Here is a 14,646-nt window from a genome sequence, read left to right on the forward strand (position 1 = left end):
GCCTTTTCTAACCCAGCTGATAGTGGTGGTGTGATTAATAGTTCCCTCCATCAATAAGCTGCACTAGTGGGAAAATGTTAGATCTATTATTACATTTAAGGGTTTTCTGGGAGAATATTTAAATGGTAAATTTGCTCAGATATCTGATGCTTTGATCCAAGTAAATGAACTATTCTGACTTTCAGCTGGGGCTCAAGATCTTGCTTCAGGATCAAACCTTGGCAAGTTACAACCTTCTGATTAGAGCCCAAAGCCCAACCACTGAGCTATCACTCCTAATCAACAGAGGAAGGCTTTTCTTTGGAAAGGTCTGATGAATCATGTTTGGAGAAATAAAAACACAGCACCATCTATCAGCTCTAATCTACAGCACTAAAGCAGGATAACGCCCTTCTTTTCTCACTGATGTACTTCTAGAGACTTGCCACTAGATGTCACTATGCACACACTATTTCATTCCGAATGACTGCTTCACTAAACTCTGCTTTAACACCAAGTCTAATTTATAATAAGGACTGAAACTGCAGCTCCTCAGTCTACACTGTCAGATTTAGTTCTTAGGCCTTAAGCAGAAACTCTTAATTGTGATGTAGAGCTTTATAACTATTTCTTTAGTGGACTGGAATTCAAGTGAAACCTCTTCCAAATGAAGAACTTCTAACTGTGCAAGAAACCCTTTAGGAACTGCCCAATCTGGCAACCTCCTCGAAACAATTCTCTAAAATACAAGGTTTGAGGTTTTTGGCCCTGGAGCACATATTTTGGCTCAGGCATTGATTCCTATTAATGACTTATGATACAATTAGTCTTAATTGAGGCCTGGATGTAATAACCAGCTTCTGTTATTAATGGAAAGAAGCAACAACAGTCTAAAACTACTCTTATAGAAAAACATGGCTTACATTATCTGAATCTCTGACTTATGGTTTGATAAATTTTGTCCAAAAATATGTACTAAATTATTCCCAATAGTCTATTCTCTCTATTTCATAGAAAGCAAAAGAGCAGCAGCACCTGTACGTGTTGTTGTTTCTATCAGATTTCAGTCGTCACATAATGTGTTTCCGGGATCAAATGTCAGCAGAGTCGACGCTGCTGCCTTTTTTTTTAGCATAAACTCCATGTTGCTTAAAGCTGTTGCTGTATTACCCAATCAGATTGCAACTTGCTTTCCTCGAGGCCAACTGGAATGCATCCAAACATGTCAGCATTTTTCACGTCCTTTGACTGAAAGGTCAGAGAGCGCACTAGTCAGAGCTCACAACATGCATCTGTAACAAAACTGCACAATCTCACTTATATTCATGTGGATCTATTACACTTTTTATTTCCATCCCAGAGCAGAAGAACCTGATTTGGTCACCTGTACTTACAAGGACATTTACAATACGGATTTTTTTAAATAATCTGGACGTGGCGAGGAAAGGTCCAAACAGTTTGCACAAATACATACAATTCGCCTTTATTTCAAACCCCACAGAAAAAAAGCACTGAAACCTTGAGGGGACTTTTTTATGAGGTTGATATCGATGCTTCTGCTGGAGATGATGTATGCAGGAGGTGCAGCTGCGGCTACAGTGAAAGGAGACGTGTCGAAGTGTGTGTTAATTGGGTTTCTTGTTTTAGTGATGACATTCGTTCTCGCTGTTTACTGCATTTCTCTATAATATTGATGGTTTCTATAGAAGTGGCATCACAATGATGGCATTAAGAGGTGGATTGATTCAGATGTGAAGAGTTGAATTTGTTTATTAGATCATGCGTAGCTCGCTCTTGTATAGCTCGATTATATTTAGGTAATAATGCATAACAGGATTGTGTAAAACTAGATTATGCTTGATCATGTCTTCGAATGAGTATGAGCTGTGTTTTAAACCAGAATCACTCTGAATGTGTCTAAGGTTTTCTCTGAGAAGGCCACGAGGGGGCGCTAAAGCTGAAGCTCTCCTTTTAGCACCTGGGCGGATGAAAATAGCCTGAAAAATCCATCCACCCTGAAGTCCTCACACCCCGACACAAGGGGACAGGACAAACTGGACTAGGCAATGAGAAGCTCTGGACACGGAATCATCTGATTTCGGCTGTGCTGAGATTTGAAGGATCTGACCAGGCTGCTGAGGCAGTGCAGCAGACACACAGAAGACGGAGAGGAGATCCAGAGTCACGTTGATGTGGTAGAGCATTTCAGAAAAGAAACAGAAGAAACCGCACCAGTTAAAGCCACAGCAACACGCGGACTGTACCTGGGGGACGCATTTCCACACTGCAGCGTAAAGATCCTCTTATTATTATTATTATTATTATTAATATTATTATTATTATTATTGTTGTTGTTGTTATTATTATGATATCTTTTGCATGCACACATCTCGTCTTGGCACCTTTTAAATCATTTCCAATGAAATTCCTTTCCCATGCCACACCTGCAGATTTTGCGCTTTATGTTCTCCTCCGTGATGTTCTCAGTTCCAGCTGTGCAGCTCTGCATGTGGATATTTGTTAAGCTGAAAGAACAACAACAAAGCAATAGTTAGTCTTATTTCTCATATTTCGATTTCGCATGTCCGTGAAAAGGATTTTTTTGTTTGTCCAGATTGAAAAAATGCGCCCAGATGCGATGATGCAGATGCGCGCGCGCGCGCGCACACGCGGATGAGCTCAGGGCCTTATAATAAAACAGACGAGGTTTTTTTTTCTTTCGCGATTTATATCATTTGATTTCCTGATTTAAATGCGTGCATCCTGCACAACCAGGGGCCAGTAATACAACCGATCCACCGCGGTATATTGGGATTATTATTATTATTTTGCGGTGTGCAGGATGGAATAACGGCGCGCGGGCGTTTGCTTTTGCGCGTAATGCGCGTAATGCACGCAATCCGCGGACACGCGCGTCTCCGATGTGAACGAGCATGTTCGCAAGATGAACAGGTTTCATGATGTGAAGTGTCTCTTCAGTATCAAGTATCTCCTCATGATTCTATCAGCATGGTCATGGCTGCCTTGGTGCAGGCGTGTCCCTCTATACTGTCTGCACAGTTACAGTGGGGACAATGTCATCCCACCTTCTGCAAAAGATTGGACGAAAATTTAAATAAATCTGCTGGTTAAACTTGGAAAGTGCACAGACCTTCAATATTCCATACCATAAAGTGAAGCGAGAGCTGCAGTTTGCAACCTGCACATGATCTGTGTGGTCTATTGTTGGCCAAATAACTGTGAGGCTCTGAGGAAGCAGCAGGGAAATCAGACACAACGTTGAGTGTTCCCATGGCTAATGGGGAGGCATGCGCTATCTGATATGGGCAGGGCTTTTGCTGAGATTCCTGAAGCAACTGTTCGAGGGTAAAAGTGTTTGGCCTTTCACACAGACGCTCACACAGTCTCTCGTCTGCTATATTAGTGGAGATTCTCTACAGGCTTCTGCAATCTCCCCGAGGGACTCACAATGCCGTCTTGGAGGGAAACTTGCTGTAGAACCTTGTGTTTTCATTTAAAAAAAAGCTCTGTGAGATTGGACTTATGTTCTGACATTATAGAGTTGAGATGATGTTCATTACTCCACGTGACAGCCTTGTGTGAGTCACTGAGCCTAAGTGCTGTTAAACATATCTCGGTCCGATCCACATTGATTTTGCTTTGAAACTTCAAGGCAATACCTCGCCTGTGTTTTTACTCTCAGTTGAAAGCCTCTTCCTCTCTTTCTGCTCAGGAGCACTTTGACTTATGACCGTTAAATGCTTTCTATATGAGAACAATGAGACTGGTTACTTTATGTAAACACATTAAATACAAAGTGAATTAAACACACGTGTGTTTATTGCGGTTCTTAAAGAGAACGCTCAGAACAACATCAAACTCGCACTGAACCAAAAGCACTAATAATGGAAGCTAATGACCAGTAAACAGCAACTACTGAGCAGGATGGATGTCTAAAAACATCTTTTAACAGAGAATCGTGTGAGAAAACACACGTCGTTTAGGTTTGTTTAACAGCTCGAAGCAATTCAGCGACGTGTTTTTTGAACTTCTAAATGCAAGATGTTCATCTTCTATTGATGCTTTTATCACTTCTGATTTTAGACCAACACAATTACAGCCTGGGTGATGTCATGTATTTGTCCTCTGTTTAACTCTTTTTTATTGTCCAAGCGAATGATTTAGAGTCATTTCTTTCCCATTAGTTGAGTTGATGGCGATCCCGTGTTTCCCTGCTCGTGCTTTGTGACTCGTTTTTTTGGACAGTTTGTGGGTGAGGTCTCCATAGAAACTGACAGCATTCTTCCACTTCAGTGGGCAGTTTTGTGACAAATCCCTCTGAAAGGGCACTTAACTGAAAAGCAAAACAAAAAAATGTCAAGTTCAGCATGCTCTCTACATATTAGTGCTCACACATTTACAAAGACACGCTCGTGTGTGAAAAATGAAAAACTCGGAAAGTAGCTTTTGTGGGTTGTAAAGGAGATAAAACAACCTGCTGTTTTAGGAAGAATTCTTTATCTGTCACAAGTACAGAAATGCTGTTCTTTGATTCGAATATCAACGTTCGCTAGTAAATTGGGGTGAGCCGTGAAAGATACCTGTAGAAGATAGGATTAAAGATCCAAGAGAGGGGGTTCAGTGGTGCATGAACTCACAACCTTCTGATCAGTAACCATTAAGCACTAATTCAACTTTGTACTGTTACATATTTAATCATGTAACATTTAGTTTACTTTTACTACAATTATACATCTCCAAGTGCCGGTTTTGGTGAGCCTGTGCTCACTGTAGCCTCAGATTTCTGAAACATCATGTGGTCTTCTGCATGAAGCCCATCAGCTTTGAGGTTCTGTGAAATGTGTCATCTGGGATACTTTTCTGCTCACCATGGTTGTAAAGAATGCTAAAGAACTACGACAGGCCTCCTCTCTGCTCCAGCCAGTCCACAGTCCTCCTGTCTGCTCCATCCAGTCCACAGTCCTCCTGTCTGCTCCAGCCAGTCCACAGTCCTCCTGTCTGCTCCAGCCAGTCCACAGGCCTCCTGTCTGCTCCAGCCAGTCCACAGTCCTCCTGTCTGCTCCAGCCCTCCTCTCTGCTCCAGCCAGTCCACAGTCCTCCTGTCTGCTCCAGCCAGCCCACAGGCCTCCTCTCTGCTCCAGCCAGTCTGGCTTTTCCTCAGCACGAATGGTAGATGCATGAACATGCAGGTGTACAGCTGTTCCCAATAAAGTGGACGGTGAGTGTATGTAGGTTACAGTGAAGCCAGAAACTAAAATGAGGCCAGTGTACGGAGTTAAAGAAAAATTCCACGACCCTGAAAACATCAATGTTTCTTTTAGATTTCAGAAGCTTCATTAGATAAGTATAATAAAGGAGTGATGTATAACATGCAGGGAAATGAGCTCAATCTTCATGATCTTTTATTTGTAATGGTTTCATATCTCAGCCCAGACATCATGGTTGACTTCTCCCAGAGACAGCATGGGTTTTCATGGTCTAGTTTCTTAATCAGAAGGGGAATATATGACTGTGTTTGGTCTTTGCTTTACTTTGTGTGCTGGGACACAGGGTCACTTTGTAATGTGGAGCTTAAGGGCATGTGCAGTCTTTAACAGGGGTATAAACCAGCGGGTGGGGTGTGTTTTCATCGATGCCCCAGGGTGAGTTTGTTATTGCCTTTTGCAGTCATAATGACTCCTGAATGCTGGATGTGACAAAAAACACAAGTCTTACTGAAAACTTCTCTGACACTGTGTGATTAAGGTCAAGGTTCTGCTGTTGCACGTAAACGAACGGTGATCACCGACACAAGTCGCTAGAAAATCACTAGTAATGAAAATAGTTCTTGTATGTTACTGATGAGAAACGTGGGCACAGAGTCATGTGACATTCTCTTCTCTATTGACTGATAATGAATGATTCAGGATGCAGTGCATGTGATTGGCCTTTGGGGTTTTGTGCATTCATGTGTAAAGAGTGAATGATTGTCTTTTAAATCATTTATTATAAATATAAATTGATTTATGTTAATGTATTTTTTATTACTCGTATTAATACTCTTTTAATCGTTAAATCATTTTAACAAGTTGTGATAGAGATGATGTCCTAATTATTAATATTTTAAACAATGACACGATAAAATATAGTTTCAGTTTAGATTTTTAATTCATCTGACCCAAGCTGCCCAATACACCCAATGCTAAACACACACATGCACCAAACTAGGAATCAGTTCCAGCAGCGTGTAGCCTCTGTTTACTCAATTCACACCTCACGTGGTTCATATGAAGTACACGACGGCACGACATGATGTTTTATTATTAGAAGGAGAAATGATGTGTGAATGAAACCTGGGGAATGGGGAGAGTGGAGGTCTGAGGTGTGAATACGACACTGTGAGGCTCAGTGAGAATATCTCACTCCTGCTCACATCGCTGCCGTATGGAAGATCATTTTGCCGAATTACGACACGTTTAAATACATTTCACTTTCCGTATTATATTAATTTCACAATTTAAACATTTTCTAGTGCATCAATATCACCCAAATAATGACAAAGCAAACAAACAAATGAATAAAAATGAATCCTGAATCATCTTTGGTGTATATGAAGGTCTTAAGGCTGTAAAAATATTGCTGTTTATTCATCACCGTCTTCTGGCATCACACCACAGGAACCATGAGTGAAGCCAGCAGCAGATATGGCTATAGATTTTGCCAGGAAGAAAAAAGCCAACCTGCTTTGTTGTGGAAGGAGCAAAAATGTTCAAAAGAGCACATTGATCAGTGCCATGGAAACAAATTTACTGTTGGACCACCGATTACAGGAGCTGGCAGCAGACACGGGTCAGAAGAAAGAACCCTGAGCAGAACGGCAACAGCGCATTGAAGTCCAGAGCTTAGGAGAGTATAGTAAAGCTGTCTCACATACAGAGAAAAGCTCTGATGTGCTTTTAGTGTCTGAATTCTCATTCTCTTTAGTCTCATTCTTCTCTTCAACTTGAGGCCCAGTTTGGCAGATGATGCTGTCAGCTTGACGTCAAAGCAGAACGCTGGAGTCACACTGAATGCACTACAGGATGATATTAAAGCTGTTTTTGATGAAACTCCACTTCAATCTTCTGACATTTCAGTTGTAGAACCACGCAGCTCGTTTTAGACGTGTGACAAAAACAAACAAAAGGTTCTAGTGGCAGAATTGTGGTCTATGAAACAGGCAAACACGGTTAACTGCACTAGCTGGCTAGTAATAGCTAGCATTAACATTAGCTAAATTCTACCATCTGCATATTTTTGCTTAATTTATATTATAAACAGGTTGAGGGTGGGGGCGTCGATGTACAACCAAATCCTCTAATGTCACTTCCAGGATTATGCTCAGAGACCACGTTTTCCCATCAGCCACTGCATCCTCACATGTCATGTCACATGATCTTCATACCTGATTCACATTAACTGTTAATTAGCACTTGTATATGAGCTCGCCTTTACAAACGAAACAGCAGTTCTTTTTTCTTTTCCTTTTTATTAATCATTTACACACGTATGCTGCTAAAACCAACATCTACATCCGTCCTCTGCTTCAGCACATGAACTTTTCATCTTATAACTTGGATGTAGCAAATGTGCAAAAGTGCTCTCGACTCCTTTTTGGGAGAAAATGTCACATGACTTCTTGTTCATTGTGACATTTGGAGGAACATTTGTACGATCGCAATTTTTTCCACAATGTAATGCAGATGTGCTCCAGTTGTGCGGCTCTGAAGGCCAGCATCGTTCTGCGAGTTTCCTGCTTATCGTCACCTGCAGTTCCAGTGAACGATTTGCGAATAATTCTGTGAAACAAGTCCACTGAAAACAACTGTCATTTCCCACTTCTCATGAATCAGCTGCTGTTTGAGTGGAGCTGTTCTTTATACACTGTAGATGTGGAATACACTCGAGGCCACATTTTCAAGCCGGCACACAACAGGGGGATCAGATGGGTGGTGCTTTCAGTGTCCTAGCACCATGTTGCTGTTAATGAGGCTGTTTAAAACGCTGAACCAGTTCTTGTAAAACATAAAGACAAAAACACTGACTGTGTGACGGTTCCTGCTGTGATTTAAGATCTCAGAAGCCTACGTCTTGTCTCATGCATCGGACATTTAACACAGACAAGATGCAGGACATATTCACACACGTGAAAGCGATTATGTCCGATTACCAGTGATTGATTGCGATTGATATTTGGCACAATTTCAATTTAATTTATGATTGCACCAGAAATGTGGGGATCTTCAAAGCCAGACGTCGTTACTCAGCCCTGCTACCCATCAGACGCCCCCCAGACGAGTCGTCTCGCTTAAATATGCTCCAGGCAGCAAAAAAAAATGCAGGGAAGAAATAAGAAGGTTACGCTTAGATTGGCCGGCCAGCTCAAGTCATTCACAATGCAGTGTAAAAACATCTGTTTTAGATCAGTTCTTTTTATTCATTTTACAGAGTGGAGAAATACCTGGCATTCCTGCATTTCCTGCTTTTGACAAAACAGACCAACAATGGGAAGTTAATTGGTGTAAGATGTGATTTATTACTGAAGAAAACCCCGTGTTTAGTGTTAGAAATCAATGCCATTAAACTAAATATATTTTTTTGTTGATGAATAGTTCCAGATGGACCGATTTTACCTCCGAGCCTCTGGGGTCATTCACTCGACTGGCCCGTGAAACGTGGTCAACCTTCCACAAATGGAGGAACTAATTCCACTGCTGGAGGTCCTAGTTCCTAGTTCCTAGTAATAGCTTTAAACGCATTACTAACCAACATATTCATGCCGTTGAATTATTTATCCCCTGAAAACAATACTCTTCATTTCTTTGTTTTTTAATTACAGTTACTTATGATGTAAGAAAACAAGTGATTTGTGATAGAAGAGTATCTGTGAGAGTGAAAGGGAAAGTTTATAGGACTGTGGTGAGATCTGAGATGTTGTATGGATTAGAGACAGTGGCATTGAGTAAAAGACAGGAGGTGGAGCTGGAGGTAGCAGAGCTGAAGATGTTGAGGTTTTCGTTGGGAGTGACGACGATGGACAGGATTAGAAATGAGTTTATTAGAAGGACAGCGCATGTAGGACGTTTTGGAGACAAGGTGAGGGAGGTGAGATTGAGATGGTTTGGACATGTGCAGAGGAGGGACATGGGGTATATCAGTAGGAGAATGCTGAGGATGGAGCCACCAGGAAGGAGGAAAAGAGGAAGACCAAGGAGGAGGTTTATGGATGTGGTGAGGGAAGACATGCAGGTAGTTGGTTTGAAAGAGGCAGATGTAGAGGACAGGGTGGTATGGAGACGGATGATCCACTGTGGCGCCCCCTAACAGGAGCACAGTTCCCGATGTACACAGGATGATATTTTTGGTACCCTATGAAGCTCCCTGTGACTGTGCATGCAGTCTATTATAATCATGCTGTTTTGGGGATGAGCTCATTTTGAGATATATCTTAGAGTTCAATCTGTTTTGGTACAGTAGACTTTCAACAATTCCATACTCCTAATAAGTTCTTATAGAAATATTCTAGCGCACTGTGAAGCTCCAACACAATAAGGCTGAATTTGTTACCGGGAGCATCTTACAATTCAGGTGTAAAGAGTTTTATGGGTCATGAGAATTTGATTACATCATGATCTGCTGGGTGTAAAAACATTTATAAAGGTTTATTACTCTGCTGGTTAGATCTTTATTACCCAGGAGAATATTTTATAGGCTTAACTATATTAATGCCCTGATGACAAAGCGATCTGAAACTCGCTGACATGGTTTGTGCAGCTGGAGGAAATAGCAATCAAATGTTCATATGCAGAGCTAATCAATGCAGGTGATTCTGGCATCATGACGTATCTTCTGCTGAACACTCTGCTTCTCTTCCTAATACTCAACATGACTCATATCTTGTACATGGTGTACGGATTGCAAAGGTGTGAAATGGAGAGAAAGTGAGAGTAGGTCCTTAATATATATTGAATACATGGGGTTTATCTGCAATCTGTAAACTACATCTGCTACACAAATCTGTATTTAGAGTTAAATCCAAAGCGTTTGGATCTGACAGTTCCTCAACCTCAGCTACATCACTCAAGGTCATAATTCCTTACGAGAGTGGGTTTTTTTTCTCCAAATTGTGAACAGAGTACTAGCCTTCTTTACACCATTGTAACCCTGACCAGGCAGGTACTAAGGATGCACTATACGTCCATGGACTTTCTTCATCCTGTGAGCTTCATATCTGACCTGTTACTTGTGTTAATTATCATTTTTTGTATCTCTTAGACTTTGCGTCATGAAGATGTCGGTGAACATATAAAACAAGAAAAAACATAAAACTTAATGTATATAATCTTAATGTCTTTTAAAATAATCCGTGTACAAATACAGATTCGATAAAAAAATAGTTATTTTAGGAAACATCTAAAAAAAACTCATTGTATTGTGAGGACTGAATGACCGGATCAGCAGCCAGAACATTTTTTTTTTGCTTATGGGTCTTCACTCTGTGGTGGTACTGCAGGGGGTCCGATAATTAATGTTAAATCACAAATAATCTTTTGTTAAAAAAAAAAAAAACACGGGTGTAATAGGACTGGTTTATTATCAGTGGCTACGTCGGACACATTTTGTGTCAGGGGTCCCTGCCCCATGTCTCTATCACCCGAGGGGTCTTTGACCTGAGAAATAACCCTAGACCCCTGCTTTAGCTAATAAGCATTTGAAAGCCAGGAATGTGTGTTTGCTGATAGACATATGATCTCCGAACCTGCAGCTGTTTGTGTCTTTAATCTGTCCAAGATGCGGAGTACACCCATGAGCCACGTTGTGTAACAGCAATGTTGATCTTCTAACCCTGAACGTATCAGTGCAGAAATTCAGACACACCATGTTTCCTCAGACAATTTTTTTCTGCTGCAGAGCAGTGTGTTATTTCGACGCAGTGTTTTGTGCTGCATCCTGTCGTGTCACGCCGGCTGGAGCGAGCAGTGAAAGGTGCTGAGTGTGCACAAGCTTATGTAATGCACCAGGAGCTACAAACATGATCTTGGCCTGGCATTTTGCTGCTAGTTGACACCTTATTAAACACGAATCAGGGGCTGTTCGATTGCAGAGCCGAGTTTCCTCCTGTAGAAAAAGAGCGATGCACAATCATCTACTCTCTGCTTTTTAAAAAGGAGGACCTGCTCACGGCATTGCCAGAATAGCAGTGTGATGCCTCAATCCTCCCCAAACTCATTCACTTCTTTCTCCTGTTTGTACAAGTGGTGTGTGTTATATGTTGGAGGGTTGAGGGAGTGTGTTTGGGGGAGTGATTATGATGGGAAACACATGTCAGACTGCAGGGTGTCATAGGCTGGGGCATCCACACATTCCTCTACTCCCTCATGACCCTCATGAGATCTCAATTCTCCTCATCTTTCAAACATTTCTCTTTCTGCATTGGTGCGTCCATCAGAGCGACTCTGGAGGCGTTTAAGCACATTTAAAGACAGAAGATGGTGGAGGGATGTGGGATGTGTAATATATTTGGAACTTTTAAGTGTTTCTGATTGAAATTAAGTTCATTTTAGTGAAAAGTCCAAGACCAAAAAAATGCTCCTCTTCCACAGATGGATGTGGACCTCGTCCAAACCTTAGCTGAACAAATTCTTCTAAAAAGCCGTGTCATTTTAATATTCAAATCTTTGAATCTGATATCATTGGACACAAAATAGAGCCATTAAGGAGAAACATCTCAGAAAAGAAAAAAGAAGGAAAAAAAGATTGTTGCGAAGATTCTTTGAAGGATCTTCGTGTCTTCGGTTCTAAAAGGTTCATCTTAGCAAGTTACACTATATTGGCAAAGGTTTGCAGACACATGACTATAAGATATATGCTATTTGCTTGTTAACATCCTATTCCACAGTCAGTCTTAATTTGCTGCAGTCTTCTGGGAAGATGTTTCCACTAGATTTTGTGGAGATTCATTCAGCCACAAGGATGTGTGTTAGTAAAGTCAGGCACTGGTGAAGGTGAGATGATGAAGCCTGGGGTGCAGTCAGCATTCACATTCATTCCAAAGATGTGTAATAGGGTTCGAATCAGAAGCAGGAGATCTTCCACACACACATCATTAACCAGATCTGGTTTAAGGGGGTCTCCTAGTGAAGAGTGAAAAATTTTGAAAATTGAAGTGAAAAATTTCATGCATCTTAAAACGTCCTACACAATTTGTGGTAGAAGTTTGGAGAAGAACCACGTCTGGCTGGAAAAGTCAGGTGTCCCAATACTTGTAAAATGCTTCAGGAACTGGAGACTGCTTTTGGAGGAGCTGATGTTTGTTAAGCAAACTTGTCTTTTTGGAGCTGATTAAAGCCTCTCAAAAGAGCATCAAATTCTTTTTTGTATCTCTTGATTTGCATTTCAAACCCATTCCTAAAAGCTGGATGAAGAGCCCAGGTGTCGTAAATATGAAATATTCTGTCCATTATGAGCTCCAAAGAACATGAAGTCAGCAATGAGACAAATGGATGTTTATACAGCGAACAGAAACCGCAGATGTTTTGGTTGAACCTGCTTTATTATTACTGAAATGCTGTGAGAAATTTAATATCTCTCCAGAATGAAACGTTTCATCAACCTATTTAACCAAAGGTTCTGCAGTGGAACTTTCACAGGGACTCGTCTTTCTTCATTCTGTCTTGTGTTTCTTGTCTTTCTCTGATGGAGCAGATCATCTTGGCTGAATTGTCTGCAGGGATTGATGAAAATGCTTCATATTTTGTATTAAAATACTTTAGTGTTTTGTATTTGTGTAGATTTAAAACACTGTAAAATACTTTGTAAGAAGTTCTACATGATGACATCATAAAAATGAGGCCTCTGATTGGTTCCTACTCGGTATTTTGCTCAGACTTGTTGATCAGAACAGAAAATTGATGCATATGGAAGAAGGTGGTGAAGGTCAGAAACCTGCAGGCCGCCAGCTTTCAAATAGACGTCCAATAATTAATAAATAAATATTTAATTGCTGAATATTGTGTTATAATTGAAGTAGCTGTTTATTAGATCATCATTTTGCAGACCACCGTATGAACGACTGCTGACACATAATGATTAATGAGTTATAAACTAGTTGTTATGAATGCAGGTGCCTTCAGTCATCTTCTTCTGAATGACTTGTTTGACTCAGTGTTTCTGAAGTACTGAACATCAAGTCACTAAATTAGAACACAATTATTTGTCTTTCACAAACTGTTGAAGAAGAGCTGCTTCTCCAGGAGACTACAGCCGCTTTGTTGGAACAAAGAAACGTAGAAGTTGTTCTTTCTCACCGCTTTCCGAATCCACAACAACTCACAGAGAGGATGTTGAGCTTTGTGGATGCTGAAGATGATGAACATCTACACTGCATATTGCATACACACCTGACAATTACACACACACCCACACACAAATTCATTATCACTCTTCCAGTTTTTGACTCAGAAATGGAAGCGTGATAATGAATTTGTGTGTGTGTGTGTGTGTGTGTGTGTGTGTGTGTGTAATTGTGTTGGAAACTGGATTAGAAAGGAAGGAACTGAAATGCATAGCCATTCTTGGGCCTCTTCTAAAAACGTACAGAATCTCCGGACACAGCAGAGAAAACACAACAGATTGCGTTAGAGAAAAAACAACAGAGTTTACTGCATTGTTCTCTGTAGCGATGTTTCTCATATCTCTCTCTCTCTCTCTCTCTCTCTCTCTCTCTCTCTCTCTCTCTCAGGATGTCTGAGGCGTTGTCACAGCAGGAAAGGCTCCAGGCTATAGCAGTAAGTAGGATGCTTATTTATTCAACCTCATAATTTAAAATTTTTTGGAAAAATAATATTTAGAAATAATCTCAATTCACCCTTTATACTGTGTGTGTGTGTGTGTGTGTGTGTGTATATATAAATTAAGGAATTAAACTCCTCACTGATCATGACAGGACGTTCTGGACCTGACCCTCCATGTTGTTCATGTTTGTGTCCGGGTTTCTACTCATCCTGATATGAGTGTGTGTACAGTCACGTTTCAGACTGTGAGGTGGAGTTTTTGGCTCCTTTATGTGATGTTTTGTTCAGGAACACAAATCCACAATGTATACAAATACATACAGACCCCCATCCTCATCTTCACTCCCCTTCCTCAGACTCCGAGTTTCAGGAAATAACCAAAAGGACACAAAGTTCAGCCGAACTCTGGTGGTTGTTCAGTAGTGAGAAGGAAAATGAATTAGCTGTTCAGGTGTAGTATGCTGAGGCAGTGGCTTACATAAGTATTCACCCCCCTTTGAGCTTTTCTCAATTGTGTAACTGGGATTTTACATCCTGAATCCACACAAAGTGAAACAAAATCCTAGAAAAAAAATTAATCATAAGTTTTCACCCTGCAGATGACTGGAGTCAGTATGTAAACATTTAAAGTGTCACGTGTGATCTCCGTATAAATACACGTGCTCCTGGAAGCACCCAGAGATGTTTACATTTTACATTTATGGCATTTAGCAAATGCACGTATCCTGAGCGACGTACAAAAGTGCTTTGAGTCTGGAACGATAAATCAATCAAAAGTGGATCAATCGGTTTCAATCCCAGGAAAACATCAACCTGAAACTCTCTGTTGGGAGGA

At 40.8% G+C, this 14,646-nt stretch overlaps 1 protein-coding gene across 3 annotated transcripts in view; it reads left to right on the forward strand.

The window, feature by feature from the left end:
* The first annotated feature begins 1,941 nt into the window (after window positions 1–1,941).
* The window catches only part of palm1a (paralemmin 1a), a 24,820-nt gene continuing 12,115 nt past the window's right edge, over window positions 1,942–14,646 (forward strand). The window contains exons 1-2 of one of the 3 annotated variants that reach the window (XM_046858311.1): window positions 1,942–2,270; window positions 13,760–13,805. In XM_046858311.1, the coding sequence (XP_046714267.1) occupies window positions 13,761–13,805 (45 nt within the window). In that variant the 5' untranslated portion in view covers window positions 1,942–2,270; window position 13,760. The remainder of the gene's footprint in view (window positions 2,271–13,759; window positions 13,806–14,646) is intronic. The other 2 variants (XM_046858312.1, XM_046858313.1) reach the window with 2 other exon arrangements.

The sequence above is a fragment of the Silurus meridionalis genome, chromosome 9 (assembly GCF_014805685.1).
Source record: "Silurus meridionalis isolate SWU-2019-XX chromosome 9, ASM1480568v1, whole genome shotgun sequence".
NCBI lineage: Eukaryota > Metazoa > Chordata > Actinopteri > Siluriformes > Siluridae > Silurus > Silurus meridionalis.